We start from the raw sequence: 18237 nt of genomic DNA, 5'->3' as shown, positions 1-18237 counted from the left end.
ATCGCTAAAATACTTAGTAACCCACAAATTATCTGCTGTAGTTTTGTCTTCTGACCATTTTCACTCTTTTGCTTCATAAATTCAGACATATCTCACGTTGGCATTACTAATAAACCCATTTGGTAACACTTTATTAGATGGGGTGTGAATAAGACTGACACGACACGTCAGTCTTATTTAACCTGCGATGAAGATGAAAGAGTCTTACCACTGTTGTCATGTCGCATCATTTGGCAAATAATGACACTTTAAATGCAAAGCTGCATTAAAAGTCCATTAAAAGAGCCAACTAAAAATAAAATGGATTTAGGAACAGCGATAGTTTTCATCTTTTGAATTTTGCTGAGGCACTTTATAGATGTCTTTATGTAGAAAGACATATATTGGAAGCTGCTTTGCCGCATTCTGTTACATTTCCTCGTGAAAGGTGTTGACACTTTGCCTTGAAGACGACGTGAAGAACGTACCGTCTGCACAGAACACTCTGTAACGAGTTCATATCCAACATTTTTAAAGTCTTGCATCAAAAGGGAAAAACAACAAAACAATAAGAAGCTCTGATGCTGTGGTAAGCCCGAACCGGAAACTCCCTATGGCTCCAATTTCATCTTTATCCCTGATGACGTTTCATTTAAACGTCTCTCAAAAAAAAAAAAAACTTTCGGCTCTAAACAAACGACGCTGATGTGAAATGACAGTTTTTGACAGGAAGGAGGCTGAGATCAATCCCACTCACGATGGCCTTGCACCAGAGGCAGCGCCAGTCCTGCAGCCGCCGCACGCTGCCACAGTTCTTGTCACACACCACGCATTTAGCGCTGACGGGCAGGTTGCCTTCCAGCCACTGGTGTGGCATGGACACCTGAGAATAGACACAGGAAACACAGCAACACCACTGGATTGGTACGTGATGAAAGCACTTTGATGAAGTGGAACGGCCTGTTTCTCGGAGTCTTTATTCAGAGAAAAAAAGTAGACTTTTATGAGGAGTAGAATGAATGTCTCACCCCGTCCTCATCCTCAATGATCTCGTTTCCTATGGAAGCCAGCGTGGTCCACTTGCAGTTGTTGGTGGAGCGAACAGCGCAGCGCTTGTGAGCCTTGAATTTGCAAACTGCAAAAGAAAAACAGTTATTTGTAAAGTTTTCGTTTCAACTCTAGCTTGTCCTGAGGTTTGTCTGTCAAGCATCTCGCAAGAATATGAATGTAATTTTTCCACATTTTGTCGTATTTTAACTAAACGCTTTGAACCGACTCAAATTGGACCATAATTCTGAAGTGAAAAACGAGCAATAAATGGCTGTTAAATAGTTTAGAGATATCTAGGAATGGCAATTTACAAATCTCGCTTTAGATTCTCAGGTGGATTCAGGAGTTTTTAAATGACTTTAAATGAAACTTCAATCATGATGCTGCCACCACCGTGTTTTACAGTAAAACACAAAATCTTAGTAAGTATTTTTGATCTAATATACAGTACAAATAACTTAGTGAATAAGACAAAACTAACTTACAAGTAACTTTTCAACAAGATGTAAAAGCTTAATAATGGTTTTAAAAAGTACTAAGATTTTACTTTCAACAAAATATTTTTTCGACGTTACAAGTGAAATAATGTGTCAGTGGAACTGGTACTTTATCAATATTAAGGAATTATTAACTTAAAACAATCTCTTATTTCTTGCTAAAAATGTTCTTGCTATCTGGTTTTGAGTGGACGAAGATATTTACAACAAAATCTAGACAAAAGGAAATAGTGATGTGAGATTTTGTGTTTTTGCAGCGATAGTGTTGGTGTCTTCAGGTTGATACGCAGCACTAGTTTCCTGCCAGACAAAATGTTTTACATATTACTGTAAAATTTGATCTTTGTTGACGTCAGCTGTGTGGTTTCAGCTAAACTGCAACATAACTTCTTATTATGGGTTTTCTTGTCGTTAATCTTCCAAAAAAGGTCAAGCAGCAGTTGTTCTCTTGACGGCGTCGTCCATCCACAGCAGTGGATTTCTGCAGCGGGTCGCTTGGCTGCTTCCCTGATTAATGCTCTTCTAGCACAGTGATGGATTGGGTAGTCTTCAAAAGCCTGGGGTGTTATTTTACGACTGAACTTTATAACTTCAAACGTCATCGCTGACCTGTGTGCTGCGTTCGTCGCTCTTCGTGTTTCGGGTTGTTCACTCGTGTTCTCTAACAAACCTCTGAGGCCTTCGCAGAAACACTGGATTTAAATTACACACACTATTCACTTTTTAGGTGGATTCTAAAGGCTTCTAAGGTTTTATTTACAAGTGGCACGTGAAAGGTTTCAGATTTTTATCTGTAAAAGAATAAATTTGCACATAACATTAAAACTATGTGTGTTTCCCCCCAACGACACATTTACACAGCAAAGACACAAAGTGGTTGTGGTCTGGTTTCTCGAGCAAATATCTTAATAGACTTGAAATAAGACCAAACTAACTCACAATAACACTTCTTTAAAATCCATAAAAAGACTTAGTTCCACTGGCATATCATTTAATTTATAACAAGATGTTTTTTCTTTGATACAAATAAAATAATCTGCCAGTGTAACTAGTACTTTTTGGCATTTGTAAGATATTTTTCACTTAACAAGCTCCGATGTCTTGCTGAAAAGTTAATGTTGCCTTATTTCAAAAATAGTTGCACCAGAAGCTAGACCAAAAATACTTAGCAGGACTTTGTGTTTTTGCAGTGTGTGTACTTCTTTCTTTGTGTTGGACAACCAAATAAAATCCCAATTATATAAATTGACAAATTAAAAGTTTAAAAGAGTGTGAATATTTTTGCAAGGCAACATATGCAACATCCAGTTTTTTTTAGTCTGTTTAAGCTTTTTTGCCCAGCTCGTATAAGTATAAAAGGAGAAGCTGCAGAAATCAACCACTGGCATTTTATGTTGAATCATTTATGATGTGGGACTTGACAATCTAGTTTGAGTCTTCTTCAAGCTTTGAATGCTAAGCTGATAACTGCAGGTTGGTAATTTTATTGTTTGCTGCCTTGGATTTGTGCAGGATTCTGGATTGTTCTTGGAGAAATTTTAACCTGAACAGTAATAAAACGTGTTTATTGGAACCTGAACTCAAGACATTATATGAGTTCAGATTTCCCAGTTTGATATGATGGTGAAGTGCAACTATCACTTAGTCAAATCTGCTTTGAAGGAAAGAGTTAGAATTCTTGGTCAACGCTGAACACCAAGAAGAAAAAAAAATGCTTCGTTTAATACGACATAATTTTTAAATAAATCGTAAGATGTACAAAACTAGCTCAAAGCTTCAGCTTCTATGCACCACAAATCTGGAACAAACTTCTGGAAAACTGCAAAACATCCGAAACACTGAGCTCTTTTAAATCAGGACTAAAAACCCAGCAGTTCAGAGTCATTAATAAAGGATACATAATGTGTATTGAAGCTTTTGATGACGGCACTCGATAAAACGTAATATTTGTTCTCAATCTGGTGACTGCGTGATGTTTTGTGACTTTTTTTGTGTGTTTTTATGACATAAAGCACTTTGAACTGCCATGTTGGTGCAACGCAAATAAACTTTATTGGAGGCACTTACAGCTAACAGAGAGAAAAAAAGACAACTTCAGGTCCCAGTTGGTCTGTGTACAGACGCTAAATCCAGCTACTACTTCTAAAATGTGTGTATGTGTGTGTGTGTGGGCGGGGGTGTGCGTGTGTGTGTGTGTGTGTGTGTGTGTACCTTCACAGGACAGGCCGTGGGAGGTGACGCCCGGCAGCGCTTCCTTGCAGACGTTGCAGAAGGTGGGTCTGGCGTGTGAGCAAGCGTACCAGTTGTGCATCCCAGAGAAATGCTCCATGTTGAACTGGCTGGCCTGTGCCAAGCAGAAGACATTTTTGTGTCAAACACACACTATAAAGACTGCAGGAAATCTTACAAAGTTGATCCAGGAACTTTGATACGGAAGACAGCGGTGAAAAAGACGGAAGGCAAAGTTAAGACAAAGAGGATGGTGTTGATGTTAGTCTATAAGGAAAGCGGAGTGATTAAGAGACGCTCACTTCATAGGTTTCCCATTTCTGAACGGATTTAAGAGCCGTGATCCAGTCCTCCATTTCCTTCCTGCTTTCAGCACAAAGCATAAGTTTGCGAAACGGGGTGATCACCTGTGAAGGACAGAGGCGCGTTCTGAGATGAACACATTTTTACTAAAACAAATCTGACGTATTTGTGTTTATTTCAGAGTTAAAAATTGGTCAAATAAACCAAGTTCGCTGATTTCCAAGCTCTATGCGTTTAGTACTTTAAAGTTAAATACAGCTCAGTCTGATGAATGTCTCACCGTGTATTTAAAAAAATTATAATTTTGAACTTCTGATGGCAAAACAGAAAAATTACCAAAAGGTGTGCCAACACCATACAAGTGAGAGCCTCTCGATTAGAAACATGCAACATGTACCGACAATCTTCCAAACTCCTACAGATACAGGAAATAAAGTTACTTTATTTCCCACTTTACCTCAGTAAACACTCATTAAAGGAGTTCCTTTTGCAAAATTATGGCTTAATCTTCAGAATAAATGGGAAGTTTAGAGAATCAAATATGTTGCAGCATCCCCCACATTTACCTTGGCTGCTATTAGCTCCATGTAGGGGAAAAATACTGAATCTTATTTAACTATTTAAATGCAGATCTGATGGTACCTAGCTAGGCAAACTGTAAAAGATGTTGATGTTGTTTACGTTTGAAATGAATAAAAACTAGCTTCCCAGTGACTTCACACCATCACTGTGGGTTGTTGCCTCTGATAATGACTAATGGTGGCTGACAGCAGGAAGGCTAGAAAAGCAATTTATGAACTCTGTTCATTTTAGTTCGAGAGAAATACAATTTAGCATTGATAGGTTAAAACGTTAAATGAGACAAAGACTGGAAACTAAACAAAACGCATTGGTGCTTCTTTGTTGGCCTATAACATTAAATAAATGAGTAACTAGTGGTTTTGTTGTCACAAATCAGTGTCTGTTCTCACTTTCCCCTATTAAACACAGTGCAGTGAAACAAAGAATTTATTGGTCGCAGCCGCTTCTTTTGTGTCTGGCTGTTAATATGTACTTATTATATTATATGTTATGTTATTAACTGTAACAACAATAGAGAAAAAGCCCTTTGTTTACTAAGCAGAACATGTCCCAACAGATTTATTCTCACACTATGAGCCACAAAGAAAGTATGTCAAATTACCAATGAGTCATATCAAAACATAGTGGAAGCATTTTTACACGTGTGGTGAAAAATTATTATAACATCTGCTGATCATGTCAGATGAAATGCTTGTGAAGCATTTGTGACCTGTTTGGGTTACACATACAAGGCTGGGACTCTCCATGTTTTGGATCCTTATCCCTGGTATAAAAACCTACGTGTTGATTCTGATTTTTCATTCAGAACGTCTTTATTATTGAATGTCTAGTAAACTCTCTATACTGTGCACAATATGCAAATAAACCTGGAGTGATTTGACATGACAGTGCTTGGAAATTAATTTATTTCCACAGCACACTTTATAGTTTGATTACAGTGAAGGAAACACTGATGAAATGTACAGTGAAGTTTAAGTTTGAAAGAGTTAAAATCACATGTGCTGCTTTTTTTTTTAAACCAAAATATGTGAATAAACTGCATGCAGATTTTAAATACATTTGGCAATATTAGTTCAAACAAATTAAGATTACTTTTAACCAAATAACTAGTTGTAACTCTGTTACTTTGTTAAAAAGAAAAATTATAAAATAATAATCCTATGATCAAACAGATCGAACACATCTATCTTGAAATGACACTTTGTGATTTCTGAATCAAAAAGAGCTGAAACCTGAAGCCCAGGTCTACATTTGAGGGTCTTTTAAAACAGAGGCATTTGCAAACCGTGACTTGCTCACCGTGAAGCTGTTGTTGATGTTCTTGGTGCTGGTCTCGGCCACGCTGGCGTCCGACAGGTCCACTTCATCAAAAATCAGCGACTGACGAGGAAACAAGTGGTTCCTTATTAACACATGCAGTCGCAGAGTTAAGCTGCGTCGGTTTGACAGCAGCACAGGGCACTGGAACACGTTTCTGTACCTTGCAGTCTTTGGCGTAGTAGAGCGTCCTGCCTCTGAGTTTAAAGTACCTCCTCTTCCATCTTTGGAAGGAGCTGGTCTGCTTTAACAGGATTCCTTCCTTCACGCTTTTCTGTCAGGAGAAAAAGCCCAAAAAAGGTGGAGAAGGTAAGAAAACAAAATCTCTCACGTAGCAGCTATCCATCTTAGACTTCACACATAAACAGAAGGAAAACAGAATGGAATTTGTTACTAGGACAACTTTCTGCTAACAAACGCACGCCAGATAAAGAGAAAAGCAAAATTACAGGTTTAGACCTGTAATATTGCTCGGAATATCCAAGCAATTGATTGGAATATTACTTAAGAATTTTATAGTGCCCCATTATTCATCACTGATGGCAGACCAAGGAGCTCCAGTCAGGAGGGAACAGGGAGAGGCAGACGCTCAGTCATCCGTAGCAACGAGAAAACTATTTGCATAACCAAAACCCAGCAGCTCTACTGTGTTGGGTGCAACATGCTATGATTTGTGGGCCTGTCGTGATAAATTGTCCCAGAAGTTATTGTGATGAGCAATAATATTGTGGTTTTCATGTAATATGATGCTAGTGGCATAGCAACGCAAGAACACATTCTTACAATGAACTTTAAATTCTAAGAAACATTTAACACTGGAACTGAAGGACAAATATCCAAAATAAATTAAAAGAACAACAAATATCAATAATTATGAAGACTCTCTAAACACAACTGTCTTTTGAAAAAGGGATCAAACATCAGACTGAAGGCTTTTGTTGTCCAGTTTGTGACAAAGACAAAAACAATAAATGAAAATTATTGTGCTTGTTTAAAGTTTTTTTGCGTGTTTTTTTTATATATCTTGACATTGTCTGTATTGCGTTTTTTTTCTGTGCTGCATTCGTTGCTGCCTCTTGGCCAGGTCTTCCTTGAAAGACGTTTTTATTTCTCCATGGGTTTTAATCCCGGTAAAATAAAGTTTAAAAAAAATGCAAGCATTTAATTGATTGATTGCGACAGGCCTAATCATTTCCTCCCTTTTCCCCTTTTGTTTATTATGTGCATGCCCTGAGAGGACACGGAGAGCCACTGGCAATCAATTTCAGATCGCCATGGAGATCTGCGCTTCCCGTAAACCGATGCTCAAACACGCGGAGAGACAGATAGCATCTTAAAACTCTCGGCACGTTACCCGTGTCCGCCGCTGAACCTGTGCATTTATCACCTAATGCAGCAACAATCCTGCAGGACTGCCGAGGCGGCTCCGATCAGATTAGCCGGCGCGGCGCGCTCCACGGTGTTTCACAGATAAACACTGTCAGTATGTGTTACTGGTGTCACTTCAACACAGCCTGCAACATCTGCGGTTTATTTTCAAATGCAGTAAAACAAAACAGAACTTATCTTCTCTGATAAGCATAGCAATGTCTATACAAAAGGAAACTAAAGGGCCCTGCAGTTTTGGCAGTGTTTTCAGTGGTTCAGCTTGTACAACTGGTGCAGTCAGTACAGAGGTTCAGAAACAAGATTCCTGATGTCTCACACAACATTATCTCAAGAGTTTATCACGCAGATTATACCGTCGGGTAAGCGTTAAAAGCAAAAACATGCCTGAGTGATTAGCTGGGTGGCTCCTAAATAAGAGGTTCATTTTCCATCTCGTGTTTGGAATATGAAGACGATTCAAAGTTTACGATTTTCTCTGCTGGTGAGATTTTTAAAATCAAACTCAAATGAAGCACAAAAACGTGTCTGAAGCAAAGCTAAAAGAAAATGTTTTGTCTGCAGAAACATTTGAGCTTTTTGTTTCCCCCATTCTCACTGCCACAACACAGAGCTTTTGGCAGGCGCTCGTCATTTTGACACGTTGCTACTTTCTGCTGTGCAGGTCTGGCGGCATTCTGACTGTCGTGTACATATAAGTGATGAGGAGAGCTGACCCACTTCAGCAGATAAGAGGAGGGCTGAACGTACTGCAGCGACATGTTTCATCGTTTTGAGAATTTCACAGTTCGGGAAGAAAAAGCGGAGAAACGCTGACAGTTATTAATGCTAGCTATGCTAATTGTATTAACGTATTGATTATAGACATGTATATGAGTGACCACTCACAGCAGTATTCTATAATTACAGCTCATCAAAAAATTTGCAACCATATTGGCAACTTCACCTTTTGCAAATAAAAAAAATAAAAAATTAGCCGTAAATCACATTTTTGTAAAGAACTATTAAATTGCTAAAAAAAATTCTAAGTATTGTTTGAAATTCCTTAATTTTCCACTATGAAAGCGCTCAATAAAGAGGAAGTTGTTGCTCTGCATGAATGTAGAAAAGAAAGTGTGAGTGTTGCTTTCAAAGGTAGTAAAAAGGTTCTGGTATGGATTTATATAAATTATGTTGTGAGTAAAGAATCAAGCCTCAAAGACGTGGGCTGCATTATTACAAACAACAAACTATAAATATATGCAGTTGAGATTTTTAATTTAAAAAGAAGAGGAAAGAAACACAGACAAAGTGATTAATTTAATGCATCGCCAATGCCAATATCACTTAGCGTAGCTTATTGCAGTGTATTTATCTTTAATACTTGTTCGACCGTGAAATATCCTACCTTATGTCGGCCCCTTACTATTTTTCACAATAAATGTGCCTTCATCCCCTGAGGGAGAGAAAAATCTATCGCCATCATGTTGGAGACAACAACAGGGAATGAGAGGAAGGGACTGATGGTGCGGCAGTGACAGATTGGCTTCTGGTACGGATCATTAGCAAGAGAAATGGAAAAGGAAGCAGGAGTGTGTCAGCGCAGAGGAAGAAAAATAACTCAAGACGTGTTGCAAAACAATGACCTCCAGTAAAATTACAAAAAAACCCAATAAAATCAAGGGCTGTCGATGACCTGTAGCAATAAAAGAGGTACAAAGTGTAAAGGTCTACAGGCTACCTGCAGCACCAGAGATAACATCAAGGGTTCAACAACCTCCCCACAAAACAGGATATTCCAACACAGCAACAACTGCTCTGACAGAAGCCATGATTTAGGAGCCGTTTCTTACAGCAGCCAATAAAAAGAAAGTGGAACATGTCAAGCATTTGCTCTTAACATTGTTGTGTAGACACGGCGATAGTACGTAAACGATCTGACGGCTTTCATGTAAAACAGAAAAGTCAAAATTAATTCTACTGCATCAAAAGTTAGCATTAGCTACATGCTACCAGAAACGTTTGTCGTTAGTTTGATTTTGGTGCGTACAGAAATCATTAAAGCTGGAAAGCCTCCTCACTGTCATCCTTATCATCAAGAAACATTAAAATAAATTAAATTAAAATAATGCATCATTTCAAACCTAAATCTAGCTGCTGAAGGAACACAGTGCAGCAGTGAACATCAGGTATATGGGAGTATATAGCTGCCACAAATATCTAACATAACTCATAACTGCTTAAATTAATAGCTTGCACAACAAATGCGCCTCGACATGCATGAATACGCACGGCTAAAACCATCTTACTGAGAGCTAACCAGCTAACTCAGAGGTTAGCATCTATAGTCTTCCTTACTTCTGCTCTTGTACAACCAATCAGCGACCAGAAGGATAAATGGCACTCCGAGATTGGCTGCTTAGCAAACACAGCCAATAGCATGTCAAGTAGTATTGTGCTAAGGAATTTCAGTTTGCTGTATTTTCTTTTAAATATTTTAGGTTTTCTTTAAGGAAAAAATTAATGACCAAGTGGGTTTTGAGCAGATAATTAATTCTCTGGAGTTACATTCCAGAGAAGTTTGAGCGACATCAGATGATATATCCCTGTTTTCTTCTTTCCTCCTTTGGTCTCTGCTTCCAGATTGTAGCATTTGGGTCAATCCTATCTGTGTCCAGTGTGAGACTCTGTCCAACAAGCTAAATATTACATCAGCATGTAAAATGCAAGTCCAGAACAGTTGCAATCATAGACACTGCAGTAAAAACAATCCTTTGGAGTAACAATATTACATACTATGATGATGCTATAATATATCTAGACATTTGTAAAGGTTAGAAAGGTCTGCGTCTCCTGAGTATCAAAGGTTATCCGATGAATTAGAAAGTAGCTAAACCAGGTGTTGACATGTTAGGTGTGGCAGCAGGCGCTCCGTTTCCATATTGTCTAGTGCAGCGTTTCTGACCCCTGGTCCAACATGTTTTAGAGGTTTCCTTGCTTTAATGTGCCTGATTCAACTGATTGCAGTTCATCAACGCCTGTTAATCAGTCGTCACTTGAAATCAGCTGGACAGAAGCAAGGAAATACCTAAAACGTGCAGGACAGTGTGCCTGGAGGACCAGGGTCGGGAAACACTGGTCTGGTGATTGCTATGGGAACCACTCGGACACCGTTGTGTTTGCTCAAAATAATAAAATGATTACTGCTGTACTGTAAGTGTGAGCACATAAAGCTGCTCTTCCAAAGAACCTCAGCAATAAATTATACGTTTAGGAATTTTTCCAGACTTCGTCCTTCTAAAGGAGCCGAGGCCCTTGGAACAAAAGTCTCTCATGTTGTCCCAAAAGGCAAGTCAGGTAATAAATTAACTAGGAAAGTGCAAGGGGCAAACAGCATCAGCAGACACGTACTGTACACACAGCAACACAAACACAGAGTGTGTGGTGCGCTGAGCCAAAATCATTTGTTAGCTTGTGGTCACACGGCTCAGCTCGGCTCGGAGAAATGCTGTCAGACAGACGGGTGTATTTATTAGAGCGGGACTAATCACATCACAACAATCAGCCCCTGCAGACCTGAAGTGCCCGGGTATAAAACAGAGGAACAGGGAAGTAAATGTGAACATCCACAAGCAGCGCACACGGGCACCGACGGCTCTGAAGGACACCAGAACATAAATCTGTCTGATTCAAATCTGCTGGGTTTTTGTACACGGGCCTTTTCTGCCCTTATCTGTCGAGCCGCCATACAAACACACATCTGTGAGCGTTTGTCCTGCGACCTTCAGCTCCCATGTCGTAAAACCCAACCGACAGATTACAGAAGTCGGAAATCTCAGGCTGATCTGAACCGTTTGTGGACAAAATGAAAAACTTCCCCACATTAAAGAGTAATAAAATCTGACTGCCAACAATGAGGCCAAATAATGTAAGACAAGCAGCTCAGGTCAAACAGCCTGCAGAGAACCTGTTTAAATGTCAGTGAAGAAAGAAGATGAACACTTTGGGCCGATTAGCAAACCGAGAATTAATGTTGCCAGCAGCAAGAGTTCATTTAAAAGTGTTTAACAAACCTATTATATAAATTTTCTGTGAAGTTTTCAGTCATTTAAAATAATTATGACGCTTGAAAATTGTATATTAAAACAGTATCTATTACCTGTCCTATACTTCATGCATGTTTGTAAAGTGTCCAATACAACCTTTGTCAATATTCCACTAAAGTCGAAAAAACACATTTTGGCTGTTTCCGCTAAAAATGAGACGGCAATTAAAATCACATGTAAATAAGTTTGTTCATGCAATAAGTCAGTGTCTACTGGAGACTAAAAAACTGTTTTGGTTTTTCCCAGAATCAAAATATTGTGCACAATGTAAACATATTAAAGCATTTGGATGTTTACAACGACATCCGATTCTGCCATGCCTCAGTTTACTTCACCAGCAGCCAAGGTGTGGCAGCGAACACGTTCACAGGTAAAAATGTCCCACTTGTTTACTCTAGTATTATAAATACCTGTGAAAGTTTTTAGGAGTTAATTCCGATGACAGGGAGCGCGCAAAGCATGCAATAAGCAGGTGAGAGCAGGAGCTTCCTGTAATGTCTCCACCTCTTGTTCTGCAGAGCCAAAACTAGAGCAGAGATTTATTTCTGCTTTAACAAAGTGGCAGATCTGCTGAAAATTAAAATGAACATTATTGTTAATATTGTCGGACCAATACTTCAGATTCAGATTCCCGCTTTTATTTTTGTCTTGTGGCTTCTCAGCTGTACCTCAAAGAAGATTTTGTTTCAATTTGCTCTCAAATGAGTTTTTTGCACTTTGTTCAGGAAAAATGCACACAAACCATATCAATACGTTTAATTCTGTCACAATAAGCAGTGAATCAATCAAATTATGGATTAAAACAAGCTCAATAATTTTCATTTGTATGATTTATACATTTTCACTTTCTACTAAAAAACTATATAATAAAAGTCTGAATAGTTTCTATTCATAAATATTTTATAATTCATTTTATTTGTTGTTTTGTGTAGTTAATTTGGATATTTAAAATGCCTTCCAGTGTTAAATGGTCATGAGAAGTTTATTGATTTTGAGAATGTGTTTTTGCATTGTCACCATTACAGTTACTTGAAAATGGTACAAAAACTATTTTGTTATCATTTATCGCATCAACTTCCTTGACAATTTATCATCTAGTAAAATGTGTTATCGTGGCGGCCCGAAATATGTGACTAAAGTATTTGTAGATGAACCAAATTCTGTCCCAGATTTTAGCAAAACAGTTTCAAAGAAAAACCACAAAAACACCTAAAAGACAAACATATTAAACTTAGATTAAGAAACAGTGTTTGTATCGCCGGCCTGCATTTACTTGATATGAAGTTAATACCAAAATATGGATTGTCTCATCAGCTAATCAGCTGGTCAAAGCTTTAGAACATGTAGATCATAATTCTACCATAAATTTGATTTTTGTGTCTCTCTCTCCAAAAAAAAAATCAACAAGAAAATAAGAATATATTATCAGTAGATCTCAAATATGGGATAAACTTAGACAACTATGGACTTTAGACCAACATAAACCAACACAAACAGAATGGCCTCTGTCTCACTCACGATGAATTACTATTATTCTGCTCTTCTGTTTAAATCAAGCTGTCGCCCAGGCTCTATTTTCTGTCTGAGACTAACCTCGTCCTCCTGCACACTTTCCTGGGGTTCCTCGCAGACCCTGGAGTCCAGACTGCAGTAGTCCCGACTCAGCCTGACGTCATCCCTGCTCCCTCTGCGCTGCAGGAGGGCTGCACAGCACCCACTCAACCGGCTGAATCCTAGCATCTGCGCATACTGATGATCTCACCTACACTAAAAACTTGACAGTTTGTCGTCAGGCTGAGATCGAAAGGTTTGATCTGGTTTTCTAGAAAATCCCTCCTGTTCTCTTCCTCTTTCTTTTTCAACGAATCCCTAAACGTAATTTCCTCTCTCTCTCTTGCTGCCCTGTTGATACACAAACACCCTCGCCTGTGTTGTATCTCCTTTCACACTCGAAGTCCTTCAGACAATGCATTCCCCACTTCCTCATACTCAGACTTCCTTTGCGAGGAGGCCGCGCCCCCTCAGGTGTGCTGGAACAGACGAGTCTTCACAGTGTGTGAATATGCCTCTTACCTTCGCCAGAGGACAAACCCCTTGTACCTCCCTTAAGGCGAGGCGGAGCATGCAAACAAGACACACACCTTTGTCATGTGTTAGCTTGCGTGTGTCTACAAGTTGATAGTAAAGTTAACCCACTTCCTTTTGGGCTATAAATAAAACCAGAGGAACTTGTCCCACTTGCTCACCTATCCTTGTTAGGACAAGGCATCGGCTTCATGACCCTAAACTAAACTTTCAGACTTCTGTAGGGATCAACCGGTTCCGACAAGATCGGCGGTTTTCCCCTGGAAAGGCAGTGCTGAGGCAACACGAAACAACAAACAGTTTGGTGGCAGCTCCGGCTGATTTAAAGCCTTAAATGTGTATTGCATAAAATATACAAACGTGCACAGGTGCGCCGCGCACACAAACACAGCTGTCAAGATGATGAGGATCCTGATGGCGCGCTGCTTTGTTTAAGCTGGAAATGTCACTGTGATCACAAACTCCTGGCAGCCTCTGTGCGTGTGTGTGTGTGTAGTCGCTGCTGCTGCTGCTCTGTTGCCTCCGCGCTGTCATCCACTGCTTACAGTGTCGGATCAGCGCCTCATCAGCCAAGGCAAATTGCAGCCAGTGCCTGCTCCATGTGAGGACGCTTTCCTCCAGTCAGCAGATAATTCCGACTCTAATGAGCAGAAATGTGCTGCTTCTGCCGACACCAGCCCTCTTTCTCGCCCTCTTTGTCTCTGCTTGCGGGCGCCTGGTCTTTCCTCTACAGTCTCTCTCTCTCTTTCTATCTGAATCATTAAATCATCTCAGAATCGGGTCAAAGGCCTTGATTAGCGATTGATAAATCACGCCGTGTGAGAAGACTGATAACAGCACATTATTCCCGTCTGGTCTGTCTGAGCCGCGTCCTTGGCCCTGATGGATGCAAAGTTCGAAGGGAAAAGAGAGACGTGAAGCAGACTGATGCTACTTCACAGATGTAAACGGGCCGGTTCAATAACTTTAAACAAGCAGTCTGTTGAGCGTTTGGCTGTCGGAAGTGTAGCAGTGACAGAGAGTGAAAAACAAAAGCAGCTAGCTGTCATGCTTAAGTACAAAAGCAGGCCACACAGTTTTCAAATTTCTACAAAGCATTATTAAAGCGCAAGAAACACAAAGAATCCCCAAAAGTCAGAAATGTCCTCACAATGTCTGGATTTCTAACAGCATTCAGTAACTACTGGTAGGAAGGGCTTCAGCAAAAAAATATTTTTAGTATTCGATTAATTGATTATTGTGATAATTAAACAAATGAAGACATTCTGACACATTTTTCACTTGACCACTTAAGATTTTTTTATATAATATTAGAAATACTTTAAAAATGCAAATGAACAAAGAAAATAAAAATTATATTGTCTAAAATTCAATAACACAGCAATCCTTTAGTCTACACTTACAAATACAGTGTATTGCTGCTCTGTTGGTTATATTTGGGATTAAATAATTAATAATTAGACAGAAAAAGATGCTTAGTAGGAGTATTTTTACTGAATTTGAACCTGGTGAACCTCAAACTGTACCACTAGAGGAGCACAAATGCAGTTTTTTTTTTAAAAATCCCAAATGCAAAATGCACACATTCTTGGCACAGTTTTGGCTTATAATTACAACTGTGATGTTCTTTCAGCAAATTCCCTTTCTTTGAGTCTGTGTACTCCAGGAAATGATTAATCGATTACAAAATCAGTTGACTATTTCAGTAACTGATTAATTTTTTCAGCCTCACAACTGTGAAGTCTGGCATAACGGCTGCATGACGGCTGCTGGTCGTCCCTCTTGGTTCACTAGTGATTATTAGCAGCTGTCTGCTGAGAGAAGTGACGTTACTGCCATGAAATGCGGTGAGTGGTGGTGAGACAGACGCTGTAGACCCAGGATGAGATGAATAACGATGGTTTAATGAAGAATGACGATACAAGACAGATCCAAACAGCCCAAAATCCTGGCAGCAGAGAAGAGCAGAGCGGAGCGGAAAGCGAAGGCTCAGCACTGGTAGCAACAGGGTTTACAGACGGACAGAATAGACGGCACAAGACGACAAACGACAAGGACCCGACGCAGAAACATAGTTGACATTAAATACACAGGAGGTAATCAGGGAATGAGACACACCTGGGAGCAATCAAGGGGGAAACAGTTCAATGCTGAGAACTCAGAAACTCAAAATGAACACAGAACATGACAGTTACTGGTGATGAAGGTTCTGCTTCAACCTGAATTACTCTTCTGGTTGATGTTTGAGCAAAACCAACGAGTTGGATGGAGATCCGTCTCTGTGTTTGACAACAAGAAACGGCAAGACGGGTCGAGAAGGGAGATTTTTATAACACTAGAGAAAAATGAGAGGCATTCTCCAGACAGCTGCACCAAAGATACCACTTTCTTCTTGTAAATCAACCTTTTTTATAGCTGCTCTGGCAATGCAGCCGAGTGCTTTTCCTGGCAGTGACACCTATCATTTAGACAAACGACGAGGCACTTTAAGTGCCATAATAAATGGCTTTAGTGCTGGCATTGACATCACACCTTCGCTCTTTCTACCTGAGACGAGGAACATAATGGCTGCTGGAAGAGTCTGGAGGCGTCTTCAGCCGTTCAAACTGTGCTCTTCAGTAAAGCGAAGTAGCACAAGAGGTAAACCATGTAAATGTGGAGGTTTCCAGCAGAGTAAAGATTAAACAAACACAACATGCGCTGTATGTTTAAGCAATTCTGTAAAAACCATGGAGAAAACTTCACCCAACACAAAGCATCATTATCTGGTGCTTCTCTGACTGCAACCACACAGCTGGTTTAGGACAAAGCACACAGTGGTCTTGAACATTTCCATATTTTGTCACATTACCTTAATGTGTAGTGAAATTATATCACACATAGGTGGATCTTCTGAAAGCAAGGGAGCTGAGTACTTTTACGCGCCACAATTTTCAGTTTTTCATTCATAAAAAATGTTTTGAATCATGTATATTTTTCTTTCTACTTTCCAATTTTGCACCACTTCGTGCCTTTCATACAAAGTTCCAATGTTTGTGGTGGCAATGTGACTAAAAAATGGATGAGTTCAAGGGATAGGAATGCGTTTGCAAGGCGATGTGTGTACGTATTACGACCCAGTCAAAGTCCAGATATAAATCCAACTCAAAATCTGTAACACTGACATTTATAGATGATGTCAGTCGAATGTGACTGAGCTTGAGGCATTCTGCAAAGAAAAACAGGAGAAAACCTCAATCACTACATCTGCAAACCTTTGTGTTGGTCTGCTGCATAAAACCTCTTTAAAATGCATTTAAATTGATTGCTGCACCATGGAAAAATGCATAAGAATAATTTAATTATTCCCCTGTTCCTTCATCTTCCTCTTAAGTGAACATGTGTAACTTTAAATTGTTACATTTGAAGCGTCTGCTGTACGTTTCTTCCACCGATGCTTAACATGACGGAGCAGCTGTTTATTCATGAGATACATGCAAATGAACAAACACATTTTCAGGTGGGTTTTTTCCCACTGAAGAACTTACAAACACACACACACACACACACACACACACACACACACACACACACACACGCACACACACACACAGAGACAGCACACCGGGGCTGTAACAGACACAGAACCACTTAACCTTTCCAACGAGGCCGTGTGTTGGACGCACATTGCGAGAATGCCAAATGCAGCGCGCTCCAATGCCACCAGCTGGGATGGGAAAAACAGTGCATCTCCGTTTTTCTCCCAGCAGATGGCAGGCTGAGGAAGATATTACGCCGGAGGAAGATAGGTGGGTTGCACAAGAATGTTGCAGAAAATGAAGAGAACCAGGAGAGGAGAAGGTATAAAAACGTGTCATGTGACAGGAGGGCAAAAAGATGAGCAACTTAGCAATTAGCTTCATATCTGGCAGAGTGTTAACTCTCCAGATCCTTCCCAGCTGGGTGTGATGGTTTACAAACAGAAGCAACCGGTGGGATTCCCATCTGGACATGCAGATCTCACTTCACTTTAAGGCTTCTACAATCTCTATGTGGCTTTTGCTGTGTTTATTTCACACCACCTGCAGAAACACAGAGGCGACAAACGCTAATCCCGGGACACACGTGGTCATCACCATTGCAGTCGGACCCAGCGGCTGTGACCCCCGTGACCCCTCACCCACGTGGTTCCCACAAGGTGGCTACAGCTAGCGCACGCTATTAGCGTCATTTTGTCAGATGACGGCGGCTGCTAACTGCAGGCATCTCCCTCCTCCCGCTTTTCTCGACATCTGAAGTTGGAGATGCAAAGGCATGTGGCGTTGCCATGGCAACAGCCCGACTTACAGATCAACCTTCAGCTCTGAAACGTGAAGTTGGACCTGAAGGAAACTGGCGCCCCTCACGACATGTGTGTTAATCGAGCAGGAACTGAACCAGCTTCCTCCACATGCGTGGGTGTGCATGTCGGTGTGTGTGCGCCTGTGTGTGTGTGTATGGGTGTGTGTGTATGTGTGTGTGTGTGTGTGTGCGTGTGTGTGTGTGTGTGTGTGTGCATTTCTGACAACTTTCATTGTATTAAGCTGTGAAAAAATGAATCTATATAAATGGGAGAAGAGGGGAAAAAAATGTTGCAACAGAATGTTTAAAAAAAGGAACAGGTTGTATCATTTGTCATGCATAAACAAAACGTCTGACCACACACACACACACACACACACACACACACACACACACACACACAC

General features: G+C 40.1%; 1 protein-coding gene across 2 annotated transcripts in view; it reads right to left on the bottom strand.

Annotated features, from left to right (window-relative positions):
* si:dkey-172j4.3 (diacylglycerol kinase eta) overlaps nt 1–18237 on the bottom strand; it is a 70699-nt gene that overhangs the window by 18658 nt on the left and 33804 nt on the right. The window contains exons 1-7 of one of the 2 annotated variants that reach the window (XM_055021285.1): nt 13022–13495; nt 6121–6231; nt 5940–6020; nt 4058–4162; nt 3738–3870; nt 1008–1114; nt 737–862 (exon numbers count right to left, since the gene is read on the bottom strand). In XM_055021285.1, coding sequence (XP_054877260.1) covers nt 737–862; nt 1008–1114; nt 3738–3870; nt 4058–4162; nt 5940–6020; nt 6121–6231; nt 13022–13168 — 810 coding nt within the window. In that variant the 5' untranslated portion in view covers nt 13169–13495. Of the gene's footprint in view, nt 1–736; nt 863–1007; nt 1115–3737; nt 3871–4057; nt 4163–5939; nt 6021–6120; nt 6232–13021; nt 13496–18237 lie in introns of those variants that run through there. The other variant, XM_055021284.1, reaches the window with a different exon arrangement.

Source organism: Poeciliopsis prolifica, unplaced genomic scaffold (genome assembly GCF_027474105.1).
Source record: "Poeciliopsis prolifica strain line A6 unplaced genomic scaffold, Auburn_PproV2 SCAFFOLD075, whole genome shotgun sequence".
NCBI classification, from domain to species: domain Eukaryota; kingdom Metazoa; phylum Chordata; class Actinopteri; order Cyprinodontiformes; family Poeciliidae; genus Poeciliopsis; species Poeciliopsis prolifica.
Note: the sequence above shows the minus strand (reverse complement) of the source record. Positions and strands in the feature narration are given on the sequence as shown.